General features: G+C 56.9%; 1 protein-coding gene and 1 long non-coding RNA gene across 7 annotated transcripts in view; one reads left to right on the forward strand and one right to left on the reverse strand.

Moving 5' to 3' along the window:
• Positions 1–295: 295 nt before the first annotated feature.
• LOC140639085 (uncharacterized) lies at positions 296–4,749 on the reverse strand. Of its 2 annotated transcripts, XR_012035940.1 has the most exons (5): positions 4,282–4,749; positions 3,335–3,457; positions 2,931–3,001; positions 2,547–2,605; positions 296–1,744 (listed from the first exon to the last, which is right to left on the reverse strand). It is a non-coding gene; the product is annotated as an uncharacterized lncRNA (long non-coding RNA). The 2 variants fall into 2 exon arrangements; XR_012035941.1 differs by lacking the exon at positions 2,547–2,605 and having other exon boundaries at positions 4,282–4,742.
• Positions 4,648–20,421, forward strand: part of ELN (elastin) — a 32,094-nt gene continuing 16,320 nt past the window's right edge. The window contains exons 1-14 of one of the 5 annotated variants that reach the window (XM_072837479.1): positions 4,648–5,020; positions 10,895–10,945; positions 12,114–12,143; positions 12,662–12,694; positions 14,637–14,666; positions 15,924–15,959; positions 16,461–16,553; positions 16,824–16,901; positions 16,985–17,059; positions 17,773–17,820; positions 18,741–18,812; positions 19,128–19,157; positions 19,653–19,724; positions 20,365–20,406. In XM_072837479.1, the coding sequence (XP_072693580.1) occupies positions 4,939–5,020; positions 10,895–10,945; positions 12,114–12,143; positions 12,662–12,694; positions 14,637–14,666; positions 15,924–15,959; positions 16,461–16,553; positions 16,824–16,901; positions 16,985–17,059; positions 17,773–17,820; positions 18,741–18,812; positions 19,128–19,157; positions 19,653–19,724; positions 20,365–20,406 (772 nt within the window). In that variant the 5' untranslated portion in view covers positions 4,648–4,938. The remainder of the gene's footprint in view (positions 5,021–10,894; positions 10,946–12,113; positions 12,144–12,661; positions 12,695–14,636; positions 14,667–15,923; positions 15,960–16,460; positions 16,554–16,823; positions 16,902–16,984; positions 17,060–17,772; positions 17,821–18,740; positions 18,813–19,127; positions 19,158–19,652; positions 19,725–20,364; positions 20,407–20,421) is intronic. The other 4 variants (XM_072837476.1, XM_072837477.1, XM_072837480.1 and 1 more) reach the window with 4 other exon arrangements.

Genomic DNA, 20,421 nt, shown 5'->3' on the forward strand with positions numbered 1-20,421 from the left:
ACATTGTATTCGTTTCAGGGGCACAACATGATAACTTGATATTTGTATATACTGCGATCACCACAATAAGTCTGGTTAACATCCGTCACCAGATAGTTACAACCTGTTGTGGTAAGAACTTTTAAGATCTGCTCTCTTAGCAACTTCTAAATATATAACATGGCATTGTTAAGTGTGGTCACCAAGCTGTATGTGACATCACCAGGGCTTATGTATCTTATAACTGGAAATTTGTACCTTTTGACTCCCTTCCCCCATTTCACCCCGCCTCTGGCAACTACCAATCCGTCCTCTGTTATCGGTGAACTTGGGTTTATTTATGTTTTAGATTTCACATATAAGTAGAGGTCATACGGTATTTGTCTTTGACTTATTTCACTCAGCATAACATCCTCAAGGTCCATCCATGTTTTTGCAAATAGCAGGAATTCCTTTCTTTTTTATGGCTGAGTAACATTCCATTGTGTATGTGTGTGTGTGTGTGTGTGTGTGTACACACATATTTTTTTCTTTGCCTGTTCATCAAGAACTACCACTTAGGTTGCTTCCCTGTTGTAGCAATTGTAAATAATGCTGCAATGAACACTGAGTGCAGATATCTTTTCAAAATAGCATTTTTGTTTCCTTCAGATCAATACCAGAAGTGGCATTGCTGGACCCTATGGTATTTGTTGCCCACACCAGTTTTAAGACTTAGTACACAAAAGGAATGTACAGGAGCACCTGGGTGGAGTGGTTGAGTGTCTGCCTTTGGCTCAGGTCATGATCCCGGGGTCCTGGTATCGAATCCTGCATCAGTTCCCCACAGAAAGCCTGCCTCCTCTCCCTCTGCCTATGTCTCTGCCTCTCTCTGTGTGTCTCTTATGAATAAATAAATAAAATATTTTTTAAAAAGGAATGTAGACCATCTCAATAATTTTATGTCAATTACACATTCAAATGATAATATTTTAGATATAGTGAGTTAAATACAGTGCATTATTAAAATTAATTTTACTTACATTTTCTTGATTTTATGGAACTATTGGAAAAGTTTAAATCAGAGAAGGGGCAGGTGCTGTCTTTAATGTCTGCAGCTGGGTCTCTCCGATGAGCAAAGATGGGTCAGGTTGGGGTTGGGGGAAGGGGTCCTTCATTTGGCTTTGCTGCTAATTCCCTCCAGAAGTGTCTACACTCGGACCCATGCTCCCAACCAGCATTCTGTTCCTTCTCAAATCTCACTTGGGTCGATATGAGAAATTCATGCTCTCCCTGACAGTAAAACCTTGACTTTATTGCCTAGGGGACTGGCTGAAAAGACTGCTACATGGAGGAGGAGATGACTGACAGCAGAGGACCCCTTGCTGAGAGGGAGCATAGCATGGGTCCCGGGTCCCATGGACACCAAGCTCTTCCCAGGCTAGTCCTAGAGCAAACGCTTATGTCTCTCTCTCTCTGGTTCCAGGTCCCACACAGACAGAGCATCCTGTTATCAACAGATAAAAGGACCATGTGTAGACAGGGAGAAAACAGAAACCACAGCCAGACTCTGGGGTCCGTTCTCATCAGCAATCTCTGCCCCCCATCTCCCGGAGGGCACTGTGCTATCATCCAGTCTTCTTGGATGACCCGGGAGACAGAAATGGGTCCATCTTCAGTGATGGCCAGGCCCGAGGGGCATGAGATGAAGCTTCAAGTCCAACCACGAAGGCTCCCACCAACGACCCTCGGAGGGGCTGGGGGCAGGAATACCGAGGGCACTGACCTGCAGGGACAGAAGCTGAGACTAGGGAGCCTTGCCAACATCCGGCCCTTCGGACAACATCCGGACAAGCCTGGGAGCTAGAGAGCAGCTCCACCAGCCGGAAGGGAGGCCGGCCTAGAGGAAGGAGAGCATCAGAGCAGTTGCACCAGGTCATACAGAGCCTTGAAGGTTGTACTCAGAAGTCTGGACTTTATCTGGAAGGCAATTGAAGGCTTCCGGGTCAAGCAATAAGATGCTCAGGGCAGGTGTGGCACACCCCTTTCTAAACAGGTGCACCTGGAGGATTTGGAAGACAGAGATGTCCTGTCAGTAACAAACCTGGATGTCTAGCAGTGAGTGGGCAGGTGAGGCTTGTCAGTGATAACTGGGAAGCCAGGCTCACCCAGCCCCGTGATGCACCATGCAGCCCTCCATGGGCGGTTCTACCTGAATGACCTGATTTAACCCACGCAGCTATGCAGGGAGGTGAACACAGAGTAGTTGAGGACTGTTGGGTTTCTAGGATGTATGAGCAAATGAATGAATGCATGTCAGCTAATAACTGTGACCTCCAGTCCTTACAGTATGTATTGAATACCCTGGGCTAAATTGTACTGAAGAATCACTTCAATTGATGGGTTCTGAATTGAAGCCCTTTCTGGTGTGTGAAGCCTCAGATGCAAGTTATTGGAGCTGTTCCAACGAGCACAGGGTGCTAAGAAAAAGGGGGTCCCAGATCAGGGTGGAACACAGGGCCCTGATTCTGTGGGGAGAGGTCTGGCCCAGCAGCCCCGAGTCTCTCCCTGCAAGCGCCCCTCCACACCTCTCCTGGATCCCCCGGCAGCAAGAACGCTCCTTCTGGCTCCAGCCTCTCTCCTGGTCCTGGAATTAATAAAGACTCTGAGCAGACTGCGGTTTGCAAGTCTGAAAGCCGGTTCCTGCCCACGTCACTGCCCCGAGAGGAGTGGGGCCCAGCTCCTCCCCAGCGCCCCCTCCCTTCCCCCTTCCCAGGAGGGGGCAGGCACACAGATGCACCTCCTGGCCTCGCTCTCCACATGTAGGCTCACCCTAGGTACTGAGCCTCCAGACCCCAACCCTAAGCAGCCCCTACCCCCAGCAACAAAGACAAGTTCGGGCTCATAACCTCTATCAGCTACCCCACAGTACCCCAAATAGAACACACTGGAAGCAGGAGCTGTACACTTACTGTGCAAAATAGCTTCAAGTTTGTTCTCCTTGTGTGTCCACCCTTTTCCAAACTCCTGAAGCAGACGCTGCCTAAGACCAGGGGGAGAGGATGGAATGGCCTGGGGTCCTAAGGTGGCCCCACAGAGAGCCAAACCTGATAGTTAATCCTAAACACAGGAGTGGTCCATGCAGGATGAGGGGTAGCAATAGTAGCCTAGTACTAGTACTAGCACCAAATGAGCCTGGAGCATTTTGGATCTGGCAGGCACGGTACAGAAATGTATGATCACATTTTATTTATCTTTGCAATAACCCTCCTAGGCAGGGATATTTATCACCATCTGACACGAGATGAAACCGAAGCTCTGTGAAGAGCTTACCCCAGTAGAAAGCCCTAGAGCTAGAATTTAGTGTTAGGTTCACCTGAGTTCAACACGTGGCCTTGTTAGTCCTCCAGAAGGCCACACAGCTCCAGGCTGGAGGGCGCGGGGGTCCTTTAGCTCCCTTGCTCAGAGCTGTGGTTGTGTCTCCCCCATCATTCTCCATCTGGGGGCAGGAAAAAGCTCACAGAACTTGTGACCTCGACTTTCCCCCTCCCCCACCCTAGAGGCTCTGATGATAGCAAGTATCTGTTCCCCTCCCGTATCCTCTGGCTCTTGAATTTCTTCCCCAATTTCGGGGGGCTGGGGAGGCATGACCCTCCGCTACTCTACCCAACCCCAGGAAAGTCCCCAAGGTCCTCATCCTGTGCAGGCAGGCTGGGACTTCGGGAGTCTTGGAAATGCTGGTCTCAGCTGTTTCAGCACAGGGCCGCCCCCTCCTGGCCACCAGCGGAATGTCAGCGCCCCAGGCGTCCTCCTGTGGCTGGGAGGGAACTTGCCGTCTGGGGACTCTGGAGTCTGGTCTGGGTGCTAGTGAGGCTCAGCATTGAGATAGATGGGGGCTGGGTGATAAAGAGGGGCCAGGACACTCAATCCGGGTGAGGTCCCCAACCCCTCGGTCCCCCAAAGAGTACCTGGGGATCCTGTCTGAACATCCCCAGACACTGTGGTCTACACAGGCCTGTGTGTGGGACTGTGACCTTGATCCATGAGGAATGGAATCCCTGTGGTGTGTCAGGGTCTCCCACATGTCCCCCAGATGCCCCAGGGCACTATGCCAATGTGGTCTTAATTCCCAGGCTGTTCTAATGCAGCCTCTGTGCCTTTGCAGAGGCAGATCCTAGACCTGCCCCCAAACCCTCCCCAGCATCAGCCGGGAGACAGTGACCTTAGTCCATAAAGGATGGACCTATAGTGTGTCAGAGTCCCCCCCCCCCCCCCCCTTCTTTTCCCCTGATGCCCCACAGGGCAGCGCCAGCATGATCTCACCTTCCAGGCCGTTCTGCTCACAGCCCCTCAGCCTCTGCAGACATTGGCCCCAGGCCTTGGACCCCAGACCTGCCCAACACCCCACACCCCCAGCTTCGGGCAGGGACAGTCTCTGGCCAGACCTGGGGGTGTCGGGGGAGTCTGGAGGGCCGGGGTGGGGGCAGAGGCACAGGACAGCTGGCCTGCGTCCCCACGCTGGGCCCCGGGCCCAGCCGGAGGGGCGGGGGCCTGGCCACTCGGGCCTTGGCTGGGGCTGGAGTTTTGGCCGGGCTGCGGGCCCTCCCCCCGCTTCCTCTCCCGAGGGCTGTCCTGGCAGAGGCCCCCCTCGCACTTTCTGGCGGGAACGCGGCCAGCGCGGAGGGAACAGCTACAGAGGGAAGCCGAGAGGGATGGGGAAACTGTGCGTGTGCGTGTGTGTGTGCGCGCGGGTGAGTGTGTTTTAAGGAAAAAAGCCCACATCCAGTCCAGTCAGACTCAGCCTGGGAGGCTTGGGAGCGGGGCCTTTCGTAATTGCCCCCTCCCCGCGGCCCCCTCCCCCAGCTCCCCCCTCCCCCGCCGCCCGCCGCCCGCCCTCCTTCCCTCTCAGCGACGAGGCCGCAATTACGCTTTGGGGATAAAACGAGGCGCAGAGAGCGGCCCGGGGCACTTCTCCCCGAGATGGCGGGTCTGAGAGCTGCAGCCCTGCGGCCCGGAGTCCTGCTGCTCCTGCTGTCCGTCGCCCGCCCCTCGCAGCCCGGAGGTAGGCCTCTCCCTGCCCCGGGATGCCGCGGCCCCCCCTGACAGACCAGAGGGCGCCCTCCACCCTGCCGTCCGGGGACCCTGGGCGGGAGCCTCCCGGCCGCTGGATCCCCGCAACCGCGCCTCCCGGGAGCCAGCCCTGCCGAGGAGGAACCTGTCACCAGACACCCCAAGGTGCAGGGTGGTCCCGACCGGCCCAGGTCCTGCCGCCCGGCTCGGCTCGGCTCGGCTGAGGCCCCCCACCTCTGTCCCGGGCGCTGTCTGCGGAGGGGGGGGCGCGCAAGCATGCTGCGGGAGGGCCCTCGGGGTCCCCTGGCAGGGCACAGGCAGTTTGCACACGTGTGGATCCAGTAGGGACAGGGGACTGGGGCCGGAGGCCAGCTCAGCGACGACGGTGAGCTGTGTGACCTCGACAGGTTCCTTGTTCCTCCCCCCACCCCGGGGAAGTCAGGACCCCCCTCAGAGGAAGGTCAGAGTTCCGTTGATTCCGGGCTGCGGGTTGGAAAGCTGCTGCTGTGGTCTGTCCCTGGTGAGGGGGGCCGGGCCATCGGAGCGTGTGTATGTGTGTGCAGGGCATGCACACAGGAACAAGTGTGTTGTGTGCTACGGCGCAGGTGGGCATGTGTGTATATGTCCAAATGTGTCATCAAACCATAGAGGAGGAATGTGTGTTCACAGGTTCACCCCTGAGCAGGTGTGTGTGATGGGAGAGGGCGTAGGGTTTGTGAAAGTGCCTGTTAGCGTGTGCGAAAGTCTGCCACCCGACAGGAATGGACACAGGGGAAATATGCTATCCAGGTGTGGACTGTCACCGAGCATGTGACTCTGTGAGTGTGTGTGTGTGTGTGTGTGTGTGTGGTATAGGACACAAACAAGGATCAGAGAAGCTGGGGAAGGTATTCATCTCCTGGCAGAGGGAGGGCAGCCAGTGACAGAGGCTAAAGTGGACCTCGGGGCAGTTCTGGACCATCTGGCATGCTCTCTGCCATAGGCCACAAGGATGCCCCCCTCCCCGGGGGAGGCTACACACCTCAAGGGCTCCTAGGAGTGGCCCCCTGGGGAGCCCTCCAGAAGGTGCTCTTGGCCATGGGAAGAGAGGAGTGCAGAGACTTGAGCCATTTGGTGGGGTAGCCTGGGTGGGGTCAACTTCCCATGGGCGTCCCCCTTTGCCATTAGAACCAGATCTTCAGTGGGGGACCAGTGTCGGGGGCGCGGGATGGAGCAGGGCCAGGCCGGAGGGCTGGAATGAGGGGCGGGGCAGCAGCAACCCTCTCCCCCGAGCCACTGACTAGCTGAACAGGACTGCTGAGAGCAGAGGCTTCTTGCAGAGGTCAGCTCCTGGACCTGGACCTGGATGGGGGTGCGGCGGGGGGCATACTAGGGGGGCAAGACAAACCCCAGACGACCGGCCACCCCAGCACCCCCAAGAGCAGCGGCTCTGGACCCTCTCAAACCTCTTCCCCACTCCCTCAGGTGTGGCCCCTGAGCACCTGCCTCCCCAGACAGTGCTTCCACATAGAGCGTGGCAATTAACCCCTCAAAACCCCCGAAGAGTTGAGAATATGATCTTCTTTTACCCATAGGTAAATGGAGGCTCAGACAGGCTAAGGCAGCCCCAGGGGGTTAGTACTGGCCAGGTTCTCTGCCAAAGGATGGGGGCAGGGGCCGGGTATCGGGCTACATCTGGGGGGGGGCATCCATCTTCAGGAGATGAAGCCTCCTGAGTGGGCACACCCTAGGGCAGAATACACCCTCTCCTTGTGGCTCCAGTCACACTGCCAATGCTCAACTACTCTTCATCTTATTTTACAAATATAAATCTCAGCTCTGACCCAGGTGGTAAAGCAACTGGGTCCCAGTCAGGGGTGTGTGAATCCATGATATCTATTGCAGTTTTTGCCCAGAGCCTACTAAAGAGGTCGGGGGGAGTGAGAGAGCCATGCCCCTACATACACAGAGCTACCCGCCTGGCTTTCCTGGGGAGCCCAGCATTTGCCCCCCTCAACAAGAGGATATCACCCCCATGAGCTTCCTAGTTCCAAAGAACTGCATCGTAAGTGGAGGGAACCCCCCAGGAAAACTGTAATGGAAAGGGTTGTCTGGACCCCTTTAGGAAGTTCCAAGTGGGTCTGAAGACCAGCCGCTCCAAACCCCCATGCCATCTATCTTTTTAAAGATAGAGAAAACAGTTAAATTCGGTAGAATTCCATCCCCATGCCCCAGAAATGTATCAGCCTTTTCTTTTCCTGATTCCGGGACTAAGGATGATTTGGAACATCCCTAGCTGCATATTGGAGTTAACTGGAGAACTTTAAACAACTCTGATACCAGGGTCCCACCCAAGGATTCCTGCTTTACTTGGCCAGAGGAAGGAACTGGATGTGGAGGAGGTTTTATAAAAAGCTGCCCAGGTAACTCTGATGAGCCTCCAGGGCAGAGGGTCTGTGGGTGAGGAGTTAATCCCACTCTCTGCATTTGCTGGAGCCACGGCGGGAGGGCAGACGTGCCCAGGGGAGGGAGGGGACAGAGTCACCCACTAGAGGACAGATTGTTTTTGAAAAGCCCTTGGCAGCCTTTCTCCAGGCAAACAATAAACAGCTTCGTGAGGTCTTATCTGCTCCCTTGCCAGCCCCCTGGACTTGGGCTTGGCAAAGCCCCTTGCCAAGGCCTGCTGGCCCGATGCTCATTCCCCAACTGCCTTCTCCACATCTTTGAACCTAAAGCCCGGGGGCCCAGGCAGAAAGCCCTGCGTGTGACTGGGGTCAGCGGTGGGTCCCAGGCCAGGCGCCTCATCTCACTGGCTCTTGGTTTCCCTGGCCATAAAATGAGGAGAAACATCCCTGCCCTACTTATCTCCTTGGGCCAGTGGGAGGCTCCAGCCGTGTAACATCTGCAAAAATCACATCAAGTGAGGGGACTGTGGGAATGGGAATTTCTAAAACAATACATCTTCTTATTCAGAATTTGTTTATTTGGACCGATTGACTCTTATAATTAGGGCACATTTTTTAAGGTTTAACTTTCCCTCTTGCTGCTCACGCCATGTTTTGTCTACTGGGTGGAGTGTGCATGAGTGATGGAGGAAGCAGATAGGACCAGGAGACTGGGTGGCCCAGGAGAGTCCCAGGAAATCCAGGAAGGCTTCATAGCAGAAGTTACATTTGAGTCAGACCTAAAAGAACGGGCAATGCTTGAGAGGCTGTCTGTGGGTGAGAGATGAGCCTGGGGCTCTGGGGCTCTGGGGCTCTGGGAGACAGCAGTGGAGAGATGGAGGGCAGATTCTGTCTCAGCAGAAAGAAAGCCTTTCTGCAGGTAGGGCCAACAGCATCGGGAGGGGGTGATCTTCCTGTCACCAGAGGCGTGCAAGCAGGAGTACAAGGGGATGTTTGCAGGAGTTTCCGCCCAGGCCAGAAGACTGTTATGATCTCTGAGAGTCTAAGACCAGGATTCTAAGAGGCAAGAGACAAGTTCCACCCTGGGCTAGCCCGTGAAACAAGCCAAACCCACATAAAACAAGACAAGCATGCTCCAAGCCAACTGCTTTGGGCCAGCTGAGCGGTGAGAACCACAGGCTCAGAGAAGGCAGGAGGGGAAGAATTTGAGCTCAGTCTAGGAGGAAGTGCAGGACTTGGGTAGCGGAGAGCACTCTTGGCAGGAGGAACTGTTCCAGCCAAGGAGGTGAGGAGAAGGAGAACCGGCTAGAGCTCGAAAGCTGCCTTTTTGAAGGCCCTTGACTGACTACTGTCTTAATCTGTTCTCACCTCTCCTGAACGTGGTGAGAGGGGGCAGGGCAGGGATCCTTTGCACCCCCCTAATCCTTCTCCATTAGCTCAGTGCAAAGTGGGGGTCGAACTCTCTCGCTCCCCCGGCCATCATGGTTCAGGCACGGAGTTTGGCAATCAGTATTGGGAACTGAATCATGGGGGGCCGGGGTGTGGGGAGAGCTGGGGCAGGCCAGGAGGGCTACAGAGAGCCGGGCAGGCGCTGGGGAGAGGGCAGGCAGAGGAGGAAATGCAGATGGGGTGCAGGGGAGCAGAACCTCGGCAGAGGAAGGAAGGGTTCAGCCAGGCCCGAGGTGGGGAGCCCCCCAGGCTGGCTGGGGATGGAAGAGTTTGGACCCAGACCCATCCTTGCCTCCTCTCAACCTAATTCACTCGTGGTTTATTGAATGTCTGTTGTATACCTGGCCCCACACCATGCACTGTGCAGCAAAGTGGACACAAAAGGTCACCTTTTTTTTTTTTTTTGAGCAATTACTGTATGCCAAGTCAAGAGCAGGACGGTCTCTTATTTGAACCCTTTGGCAATTTGCAAACAGCCTTGAAAGGCAGAGGTGATCAGTCCCACATTGCTTACAAGGAAACTGGGACTCAAAAGGGTTACATGACTTGCACAAGGTCACACAGATGGTAAGAAGTGGCACAGCCAGGATTAGAGACAGATGGGTCTGCTCCTGCAGCCTGCCCTGGAGCCAGAGAGCAGAGAGGTGGGGACAAGGCACTGTCAAGAGGAAGAGAAAGGGGAGCAGGGTGAGAATGGAGGCAGAGAAAGGCCTGGACTACCACAAGGAAAGACATTGTAGGAGACAGTGCTCAGATCTGGAGGCTGGAGACAAGGGAGGCATCCAAGGCCCAAGACAGGCTATGTGCGTGCTTGGCAGCCGATGACAGAGCAGAAACGCTCATTCCCAGCAGGCCCAGCCTCCTGGGGCCACCACTCCGTGTCCCTGAGCCTCTGACGAGATAGCTTGCACACCCCAGGTCTGGATCACAGGCCCTGGGGGAGCTGCAGGCCCTGGGAGGTGTGCACCGGGGCTCTGGCACGGGGTGACCATGACAGCCTGGCATTCCCCACCCTGCCGGGCTGTCGCTGAGGCTAACGGGGCCATGGGGCCATCAGACCCAGCTGTGCAGCATCGCCAGGCCACAGAGGCCAGACATCTGGTGTGAGGCCTCCGGACACACTGCAGAGCTGCCCGACTCTGTGCACCCTTCGGTGGGGTGGTGCCGGAGCCCTGGCTGGAGCATTGGCAAGGCAGCTCACTGAGGCCGGGGCCACTCTGTGGTGGCGGAGTCAGGGCCTGCTCTGCACCAGGATTGTCTGTTGCCATGACCACACTTGGGCCTGGTTTGGGGCCCAGCACCACGGCGTCCCCCAGCGAGAGCTTCGCGGGTCCGTGGGGAACGAACTCGTGATCTTGGCCGGGCAGACCGCCCCTGGCCTGGCCAGTGAATTAGCTTTTCCTTAGGAAACTATTCACTTTGCTCATTCATGGTGTCCCCCTCCAGGCCCCGGCACCTCCTAAGACAGCCCTGTGTCAGACAGCCAGAACCCCACCCAACCACTGCTGCCCAGTGGCTGAGGACGCTGACCTCACGCCATCCTATCAGTGTGGGAATGGCTGCATTTGTGCTGGCAGCAGCCGCATGTCCTTACCGCTTGCCGTCACAGCCCGGCCTGCCCTCCCACAGCTCTGGCCCCCGCTCACGCCGCCTGCCCGGCAGACGGCACCCGCTCCCAGCCCCGTGCCAGCCCCCTCCAGGGCGAGAGAAGCAGGTAACGCCGTGCAAGCCGTCATGTTCAGAGGAGGGGGGACGCGGCCGGGGCTTAAATCCAGCTGTGTTTCCCTGGCCACTCCTAACCTCTCTGAGCCCGACTTCACATCTGTTAAAATGAAGAGAGTAATCTCTGCCCTTCCAACCTCGTGGGGCTATTTTGAGAAGGATGAATGAGAAAATGCTTTATAAACATCAGTCTCTTGGCCAACATGCATCACTCTGTAGACGTGCAATGTCGTCATTGCCATCTGCCTCGTTATTGTCACTGTGCCTTCATTAGTTCTGGCTGATGGAGGATTCTCCGTACTTACTTCCAGGGGTCCCGGGGGCTGTTCCTGGTGGAGTTCCTGGAGGCGTCTATTACCCAGGTAACGTACGCGAAATTCCACGTTTCAGGTAAGGCAGATTGTGATCAGTTGGTAGGAGAGGCGCCGCGTGCCAGCGCAGCCGGGAAGAGCACTGGCACGACTAGCACAGCAGACCCACGAGCCACTCCTTCTGACTTAAAAGACACTTTTACAAGCACTCAGAGCATACATTTTCTGAAAGATGAAAGACAATGTTCACAAGGCCATACGAAAGTGGGCACCTTCGCGCGCTCCTGCCTTTCATTAACCTCCCTCTTGGGAATTCATTCAAAGAAAATAATTGAAAAGTAGAGGAAAAGAGAGATCCCGAGCAAGGTTTATCGGAAGGTTATTTGCAAAGACTTTAAACAAGAAGCCCACCTGACAGAGGGTGTGATTAGGTAAACTCTGACATAATACACATCTACTAAAAAATATGAGTGTGTTACCTGCCCAGCTGTGGGGCGAGGCGTTTTTCAGGTGCTAACGATATGAAAGCAGCAGCCACGTGCCGGTGGAGACTAGGAACACCCCCGAAAGACCACCAGCAGAATGTTGCTGCTCTGGTATGGGAGGCTGGGAGGGGGGCACGTTTTGTGTTGATTTGGAAAAAAGCACCATGCCTTAAAGCAGATTGAAAAATCAAAAGTAATACTTTCAATACTTAAAAAGTATTGGAGAGGCCCTGCCAGGGAGGTGGACCCCTGTACATGCAGGAAGAGAGGTGCCCAGACAGGGCGTGGAAGCCCTGCGCCCTTTCCCCAAACTTTGCCCCCTATGCCTCTTTCATCCGGCTGCTCCACGGTCACATCCTTTTATAATAAACTGGTGATCTAGTAAAAGAGAAAAGAAAGAAAAGAAAAAAGAAAAGAGAAAAGAAAAGAAAAGAAAGAAAAGAAAAGAAAAGAAGAAAAGAAAAGAAAAGAAAAGAAAAGAAAAGAAAAGAAACGAAGCATTTGAGTGTTCAGCACTGATATGAAATTGAGGTGAACTGCTGGCACACACCCAGATGCAAACAGGCATCGAGCTGTTGGCCCAATGGGGAAACTGAGGCTCACAGAGGTTAAGGCTTGCCCAAGGTCATGCAGCTACGCAGTGAAGGATTTGATCATGGGTCAGTGGGCAGCTTTCTGGCAGAGACACTGATGGTTCCCTCTCTCTCTCTCTCTCCCTCTCTCTCTCAACACAGGTGCTGGTATTGGAGGTCTGGGAGGAGGAGGTGAGCTAAGAAACCAAACTTGGGTCCTCACTGATGGGGTCTGGCTGTCACTCTGGTCCATCCAGGTGCCCCAGCCTCAGAACCCCAGAAAGCCTGGCATCAGGGACTCCCTCGGTTTACAGAGGGAACATCCATTGGGGAGAGCTGGAGCCCACTGGCCTTCCAAGCCCCTCCCCTGACCACTTCCTCTGGGGGCCCCTGCCTTCTTTTCCATTTCTTTTGATCCTCTATGACACCCCTGCAAGACCTGCTGAATGGGTATTGTCTTTCCCTTCTGGGGCTGAGAAACTGAGTCTGAGGCAGTAGAAGTCATAAATTAGGGCCAGAGCCGGGCTTCCCACCCACATGTCCAGACACTGCACTCCCAGCAGCTCCCTGTCAAAAGGGGAAGACCATCCCTGTCGGCCCTTCCAGGACCTGGGGGAGTGAGATCCCCCACACTGTCCCAGCAAGATATATAGGAGATAAATAGTGGCCTGGGCTAGCTCTCCATTCACCACCATCTCTTCCCTCTGCAGCTCTGGGGCCCGGAGGCAAACCTCCCAAGCCAGGTAAGACCTGAGGCAAGGGAGCCAACAGGCAGGAGGAGGGAGGGAGGTGGTGAGCAGCAGGTATAAGCAGGCTGGTACCAGACCCCAGGACCTCCAGAAACAGGAGACAGGAGTCAGCTTGATGTCTTCTCTGTGTGAGGGGTATCTGGGGTCTACCCTGCAAATGCCCATGTGCCCAGCTGCCTGGAGAGTCCCCTTGGCAAAAAAGCCCTGGTGCTGAGGCAAATGTAGGGACTCATGTCCCAGTCCCCAAGACTGTGAATGTCACTCTGGTGCTCAGACACAGGTGGTGGGCCTCATACTCCACCTGGATGGTCCCCTGATCCCAGACCAAGCTTCCTCTAACCTGTAGGCCAAGACCCTAGATATCTCTGACCTCAATGACAATTGACCTCAGGCTGAACCCTGACCCAAGACCAAAGCCTGGATTTAACCTTGACCCTGGCCCCAGATGAGCTCCCCTCCTGACCAGGCCCCTTCCAGCTCTGTCTAGACCTTGGAGGTTTCCAGTAAGAAGATCTGCCTAGATCTGTCTGAGCCTTGCCCATGGGGCCTGGATCTGCCACTGAAGTCCATCACCAATTCCAAAAAAACATACCCCAGGAAAGGGGGAGGGTGGGTCCCTCCAGGAAGCACTGGTGGATAAGGAACAGGTGGAGGAAATGGTGTCTCCGTCCAGATTTACAGCCCCATCGATGTGAGATGCTCCACATGTGGCACCCACCCCACCCCCACCCCCTGCTCCACGTCTCCCTGGCTCTGAAGCCAGAGGCTCCAGGACAGTTTGCATGTCCAACGGCTCTTACGAAATCCCAGTGTTCAATGATCCAAGTGCAAATGAATCTACAAGACCCAGATCCCCCTTCCCTGCAAGCCCATCTGGGTTGTGAAACTCCAGAGCTGGGTCAGGCAAGAGAGAGAAAGGAGAACAGGAGTCCTGAGCAAGGGGTTTTCTGGGGTCTGTAGGGGGGGTCTGTGAGGCCAGGAGCCTTTGAACTTCATTGCTTATCCTGCCAGAACCTGCATCCTGTCTCCCTGGAGGGGCCAGCCGATCTCACATGGTAGAGAGAAGGTGAAGGCATGGAAGTAGGACTTTGCTCAGCTGGGAAAGCCCAAGTTAGTGGGGGTTGTGACTGCAAAGCTAGAGGGGGAATGAATGGGTCCCACTGGCAACAGGGAACCTGTGGCAAGTTGTGATAAAATACTAGAGGGAAGATTGGGACAGCTGCACACAGAGTCCCCTAAGGGATGGGTGCTAAAGTGAGGCGATCATGAGTGAAAGACTTAGAGTAGACATCTGGAAGAACTTTCAGCTCAAGGTAAAGGAGTAGACCAAAAGGGAAGTCAGGACATCTCCTTCCACTGGGAAGGGGCTGGGTTCCATGACTTCCCTGAGGTCATCCCCTTTCAGCATCAGCACCCAGGCCACGGGGACATCCGGGCCTGCCCAGGCAGGATGGAACAGGGCGCAGGCGGCGCGTGTCGTGCTTGGGAACAATTAATCCCTTGACAAGTAGAGGGTGGGTGGCCTGGCAGCTGCTCCACGTGGGCCTCAGCGGGCCGGCCCTGCCTAGACTCTCAGTGGGAGCCCAGGCAGCTGGGAGCCAATGCCACCCACACCCCCAGCACCAGCTGGAGGCCAGCTGCCTGCTGGGGAGGACAGGAAAGAGCAGAGACACCCACTGGGTGCCCTGGCAGGTTGTGCACACTAGGTGCTTTCTGTTCCCCAGTCCACTGGTCCCAAAAGGGCGGGGACACCGTGGTAGATGGGGGTACTGAGTCTCTGAGAGGTGAAGTAACTTGCTCCCCCACATGCATTGCAGGTAGCGGCAGCAGGGTTTGAATCCAGGGCTCTTTGACTCTGGGAAGACAGGGGGCTGGGTTGGCCAGGCTGCTGGGCTCCTGGCTACAGTCATCTCCTCACCCCTCTCCTCCTTTCCAGGGGCTGGACTCCTGGGGGCGTTTGGGCCAGGTGAGTCCCCAGGAAGGAGGGCAAGCAGGGGTGGGGTCAGTCTTGCTGGAGGTGACCCTGAGATCAGACAGCTGGAGGGGGAGCATGGGAAGAGGTTTGGCTGCTCACCCCACCGGCCCTAGCTTCTTCTCACTTCCTGCTGGGTCCCCATCTTCTCTTCCCAGCCTTTCTGTGGTCAGGAAAGGCCTGAGCGTGTTCCCTGCCCTCTTGGAGTTCAGGAAATGGGCTTGGCTTGAGAGAAAGCCCTGACACAACTGGGGAGGGGCAGGGCCTGCGGTGCTCAGGAAGTGAGCCCAGCACATCCCAGGCCTGGCCTGACGTGCACCACATCTGCCTGGACGGGAGAGGGACCGGAGTTAGAGACGCACCTTACAGAGAGGATGGCTGAGTTTCAGACATGGTCAACTCAGACAAATTAGGCGATGGGCGTGGGACAGGGGACCACATCCAGTGAAAGCCAGAGAGACCTCCCTGCCCCTAGGGTTCAGCAGTACCCCCACGTCTGGCATCTATCCCCAGAGAGGGCTGCCCCGGGGATTAGGACACTGGTAGCCAGGACTGGAGCTTGCAGGAAAGATTCTCACAGAATTGGAAACAAACCTGGCTCGGTTGTGAACTCCAACCTGATTGCCCATCAGTCCTGGCCCAAGCCATGGAATGTCTCCTGGAGGGGGAGAAAGAGCAATTGGGCCCAGATGTGGGAAGGAGAGAGCCAAAGGGACCCATTTGGCTTCTCATAAACATTTTAGCATCCGTCTGCAAGCAAGAAGGCTTCTGGACTGCAGGGCAGGCTGGATGGACAGACAGACAAATGGTGGGAGGCAGAAGGGGTTCCAGATATAGGGGAAAAGAAGTGGGCTGAGCCAGGGGACCCCTGCAAGGAAGCAGTCCAGGGGGGTGGGTGCCGAGGGTAAGAACAGAGAAGCAGGGCTTTCTGGCACAGAAAGCCCTGATGGGACCCCCATTACCTGACAGGCCTAGGGGAAGCAAGGTCTAGCCTAGGAGTGTTATGGGGGAAGGGGGGTCAAGGCTATCACACCTGCACGGTACATAGTAGCTGCTCACTATTTTATCAGGATTGATCCCTAAGTACCAACTGCTTAAGTCCAGCTTAAGGGCTGAGCGCCACTCAATGACCACAGAACTGCCTGGTTCCTGGTCACCCTCCACAAGACCCCTCCCACTCTGGGCCCCAGAATGATGCCCACATGCCAGCCTCTCCTCTCCTCACCTGGCTCTGTCCCCTTCTCCCCACAGGTGCTGCTGGGCTGGCAGGCGGTGGCCCTGGAGCAGGTTAGTGCTGATACCCAGGCAACGTGCCCATCTGGGGGCCAGAGCCAAGCCCAGGGCATCTGTTCAGTGTGGAGGGCAGTTGGGGTATCAGGGATGGCACGCCAGGCTGGTCCTGGATGCTAGCATGGGAGGTGATGTGGAGACCACCTGCCCTGAGCAGCTGCCCAGGGCACACATAGGTCATAGCTGGGTCTTGGGGAGAGCTGGAGAGAAGTCCCAGGGGCCAATGGAGCCCAGAGCGGTTCAACTCAGCAGGGCCTTGGAAAAGCTTTCTGGAGGAGGGGAGTAGGATCCCAAAAGATCCCAGCAATTTTGTGAGGCTGAGCAGAGCAGCCTGGCATATTTTGCCCTCCAGCACTAAACCTAGTCCTGGGAGCAGGGGTCGTTGTTTGGCATGGAAGTCCTACAGAGAGCAGAGAAGCCACCTCAAATGCACCTCCCAGGAGGGAGAGGGCCCGGCGGGCTGGGGCTCAGAGCCTCACCCAGTCCTCCCCTCGGCAGGGCTCGGGGCCTTTCCTGCAGGAGCCTTCCCTGGGGGTCTGGTGCCCGGAGGAGTGGCGGGTGCTGCTGCAGCCTATAAAGCTGCCAAGGCTGGTGAGTGTTACCCCTGGGGACATGCCGTAAGCCCTCTGCCCTCTGTGAACTCCCAACTTTGCAAAAGCACCTTTCTGGGGAGGCGCGGACCGCAGAATTCTTATCTCCAATCCGCCGGGGCTGGGGAGGCAACCAGCTGTGCCCAAGTGTCAAAGTGAGGCGGTGGCCCGGCCAGACTTAATGCAGGACCTTCAACTGGCAGCCCAGGGCCCTCCTGCCTCCCAGCACTCCCGGTGTGACCCCTTCCCTCTCCCGCTCCTGGCTCTGTAGGTGCTGGGCTTGGTGGCGTTGGCGGCATTGGTGGTGTTGGCGGCATTGGTGGTGTTGGCGGCTTAGGAGTGTCTACAGGTATGAGGGTTAGACCTGAGTTGCCCAGGTGAGGGCCGCAGGCATGGGAGGCACCCACTCTGATGCGGCCCATCCCGTGCCAGGTGCGGTGGTGCCTCAGCCCGGAGCCGGAGTCGGAGTCGGAGTCGGAGCGGGAGGGAAGCCCGGGAAAGTGCCCGGTCAGTGTGCAGTCCCCGGGGCTGGAGGGTGGAGGGCGGGGAGGGTAGAGCACCCCCCACCCCGCACAGGAAGCGGGGGGGCCCCAGGCATAGCGGGCAGGGCAGCCAGCCAGGCCCCACGGGTGGTATAACACAGAAACACGGGAGAGGTGCCCCGGCCTACCTTCCGGGCCCTTCTTCCACATCTTGGGGTAGAAAGAGACCTCAGAGACACCATCTATGGCAGGCAGTCAAGTGACAGATGGGGCGTGGGGCGGGGGGGTTGGGGGGAGTGCTCAGGATGGACACTGAAGGGCCCAAGGCAGTCACGGCAGAGCCAGAGCGGGGCTGAGCCCGGGGGCGCCCTGACTCCCCATCTGGTGCTTGTTCTCTGCACAAAGCCCTTGAGGAAGTGACTTCAGGTTGAACAAAAGGCTGCCTGAGTCCACACAGCAGGGAGGGAACATCTGGAAGCTGTTAGCCCAGAGGTGGGCTGAGCCAGCCATGTAAACAGGCTCCAGGAGACAAGATAAATCCACACACAGAAGGGTTTGCAGATGACTTCCGAAACTCGTGGGAGAGCTGCGGCCACCACGCATATGTCCCTGGCTACATCTCCAGGCCCTGGGCGGCAGGTGTGGGGGCCCCGGAGCCACTCCAGAGAGAGGGGCCCAGGAGGGGTACCTAGGGACTGGGCTGCGGCTCACGGCTCAAACCTCTTCTCTTGGCCACAGGTGTGGGGCTGCCAGGTGTATACCCAGGCGGAGTGCTCCCAGGCACAGGTGAGGACCAGAGGAAGAAGGGAACCCTATAGCAAAGAGAGTAGCCTCTGGCACCCTCCCAGGTGACCTGTCACCTCCCCAGGAGCCAGGGTGACCCAGCCAACCCCATCTCCCTAAGCATCAAAGCTCAGGCCAACAGAAAGAAGGCCCCTGGGCATCTCTCCCCACAGAGGCCAGTCAGCTTTACCCCGGCCCCAAACCCAGACCATCATCATCATCACAGCCCAAGGAGGGCCCCCCGGGGACGCACCACATCCCACTGTGGCCAGCTGTTTCCCAAAAGCTCTGAGTCACCAGGAGGCCCGCCCAGCACATCCGCCCTGCAGGAGACCCCTCTGAGCTGCCCTCTTGCCCTCCTTTCCCTGCCAGGGCCTGGCCACCCCGCCCAACACGTGACCTCCTGAATTCCCCCAAAAGCCCAGATTAGGCCTGCTCTGAGGGATCTGCTGACAGGGTGTCCCTCCTCACTGTCCCTCTGGCCGAGGTGGCCCAGCTCCAATGGCCCCAGGAACAGTGGAAGCACCAGAAGCTGGCAAATGGAGTTCCCAGCCACAGCAGATGACTGCTTTATGTTTGGTGGGAGTGCACCTCCAGGAGGGGCCCAGAAGGACACGGGCCTCCCCCTTCAAGCAGGCTTTCACCGTCTCCCCTCTCTGGGGACACCGGGCAGTGTAGCTAGGAATTAACTCCAGTTTGGAGAGAAGGCCAACTGAGGCGAAGGCTCAAGTGCCTAGGAAATGGGATTAAAGCTCAGGTCTTCTGACCTTGGGGCAGACAGGGAAAGAGAGTCACCGCCACCCCATGAGCCATGCCTGTCACTGGTACCGCCGAAGGTCAGCTCTGTGAGCCAGGGGAGGTGTGGGTGCTTGCAAGGCCTGCCTTCCCGCCCTCACTACCAGCTTCCCTCTCTGTCCCCTCAGGAGCTCGCTTCCCAGGTGTGGGGGTGCTCCCTGGGGTCCCCACTGGAACAGGAGTCAAGGCCAAGGCCCCAGGTATGCGGCCAGGGGACTGGGAGCCCATGGCAGGAATTTCCAGCCACCCTCAGGCCCCTTTGGCCTGGGGTGGGGGTGTGGGTGGGGATGGGGACCCTGGGCCCAGGGCCTTCCAGGTGGGCACCTCTTGTGCTCCAGCCCCATTCCAGCTGGTCAAGGTGGGCAGCACCCCTCTCAGAAATCCCCAAATCTGAGCTGGGAGGTCTGGGCAGAATGGGCCATGCTCTGGTCGGCTCACCCCTCAAGGTTGCCTGGCACCTTGATGCCCGGCACCCAGGGTGGCAGGGCTGCAGTGTTGGCTCCTTGTCCTTGCAGGTGGAGGCGGAGCTTTTGCTGGAATCCCAGGTGAGGCAAAGCTGGGTGTCCCTTGGTGGGTGGGCAGGCCAACAGAGTAGCCAGCCAGGCAGGGGCTCTTGCCCTGGGAGGGGCGAGGCACCCCCGAATCCCATTAAGGCCTGTCCAGCTTCCCTCATGCCTACTGCCCTAGGCCTTGGACAGGCTTCAGCACAATGTGGCCTCAATCACAGGCCGCTTCCCCAATCCTAAGCCCTCTGTGTAGTAGCCAAATGAGCCCAGAAAACCCACCCGTCTGTGCCAAATGCCGTGAGAGGTACAGGCCTCAACTGTGGCCCAAGCCCCAGGAGGTAAAGAGTCCTGCACTTTCTTGGAGGAAGTGACCTGGCACTGAGGAATGTCAGGCTGACCAGTGACAAAGAGGCAGGAAGACAGGATGGTTTCTGGAACTCATTCTGAGCAGAAAGTGGAGTGTGAGGCCAAGGGCTCTGCAGGGCTGCTGGCCCACGTTGCTGGGACCTGAGTTTGCTCTCCTTGTTCCCGCAGGAGTTGGACCCTTTGGGGGCCAGCAGCCTGGAGTCCCGCTGGGGTACCCTATCAAGGCACCCAAGCTGCCGGGTAAATCAGGAGGAGGACTCAAGGGGGCACCACTCACAGGGCCTCACTGCTGAGAAGCCAGCTTGTGGGGGACATTTTTTGGCCACTGGTGTCTGGGGGGGGAGGGGTTAGGACACCTGAGCATTGAAGCCCACATCTGGTCGCCAGCAAGTGAAAGGAATCCTGTAGGCCCTGGCCTCACTTACATGCACACACATGTGTACACACATGTTCATGCATGCACAGGTACACAGAATCACAGCCCCGATGGGAAACAATATATGTTGATGATAAGAAACAGCCATCAATGGAAAGACCCCTCTGATGTCGACCCCTGTCCCCACAATCAGCTGAGACAATGAGATATTTCCTTGTTGGGAGGATGATAAGGAAGATACTAAGATTCCAGGGCCACAGCAGGTCCTAGTTTTGTAGGGGAAGGGGTGTTCCATAAGCCCCTCAGGCAGGGGTGCACTTTCCCTCCTCCAGCCAGGGCCTCCTCCACCAAAGAGCCTCTCTGAGCAGCTCAGAACCTTTGGTGTGTGTAGGGAGGACTCAGGCCCCAGTATCAGTGGGTATAGATCTGTCTCCATGGACAGTGGGAGCCCAGCACAGGGGCTGCCATGGAGCAGCCTCTGAGCCTGCCCTGCCCTCTCTTCAGGTGGCTACGGACTGCCCTACAGCACTGGGAAACTGCCCTATGGTGAGTAAGACCCTC

The sequence above is a fragment of the Canis lupus genome, chromosome 8 (assembly GCF_048164855.1).
Source record: "Canis lupus baileyi chromosome 8, mCanLup2.hap1, whole genome shotgun sequence".
Taxonomy (NCBI): domain Eukaryota; kingdom Metazoa; phylum Chordata; class Mammalia; order Carnivora; family Canidae; genus Canis; species Canis lupus.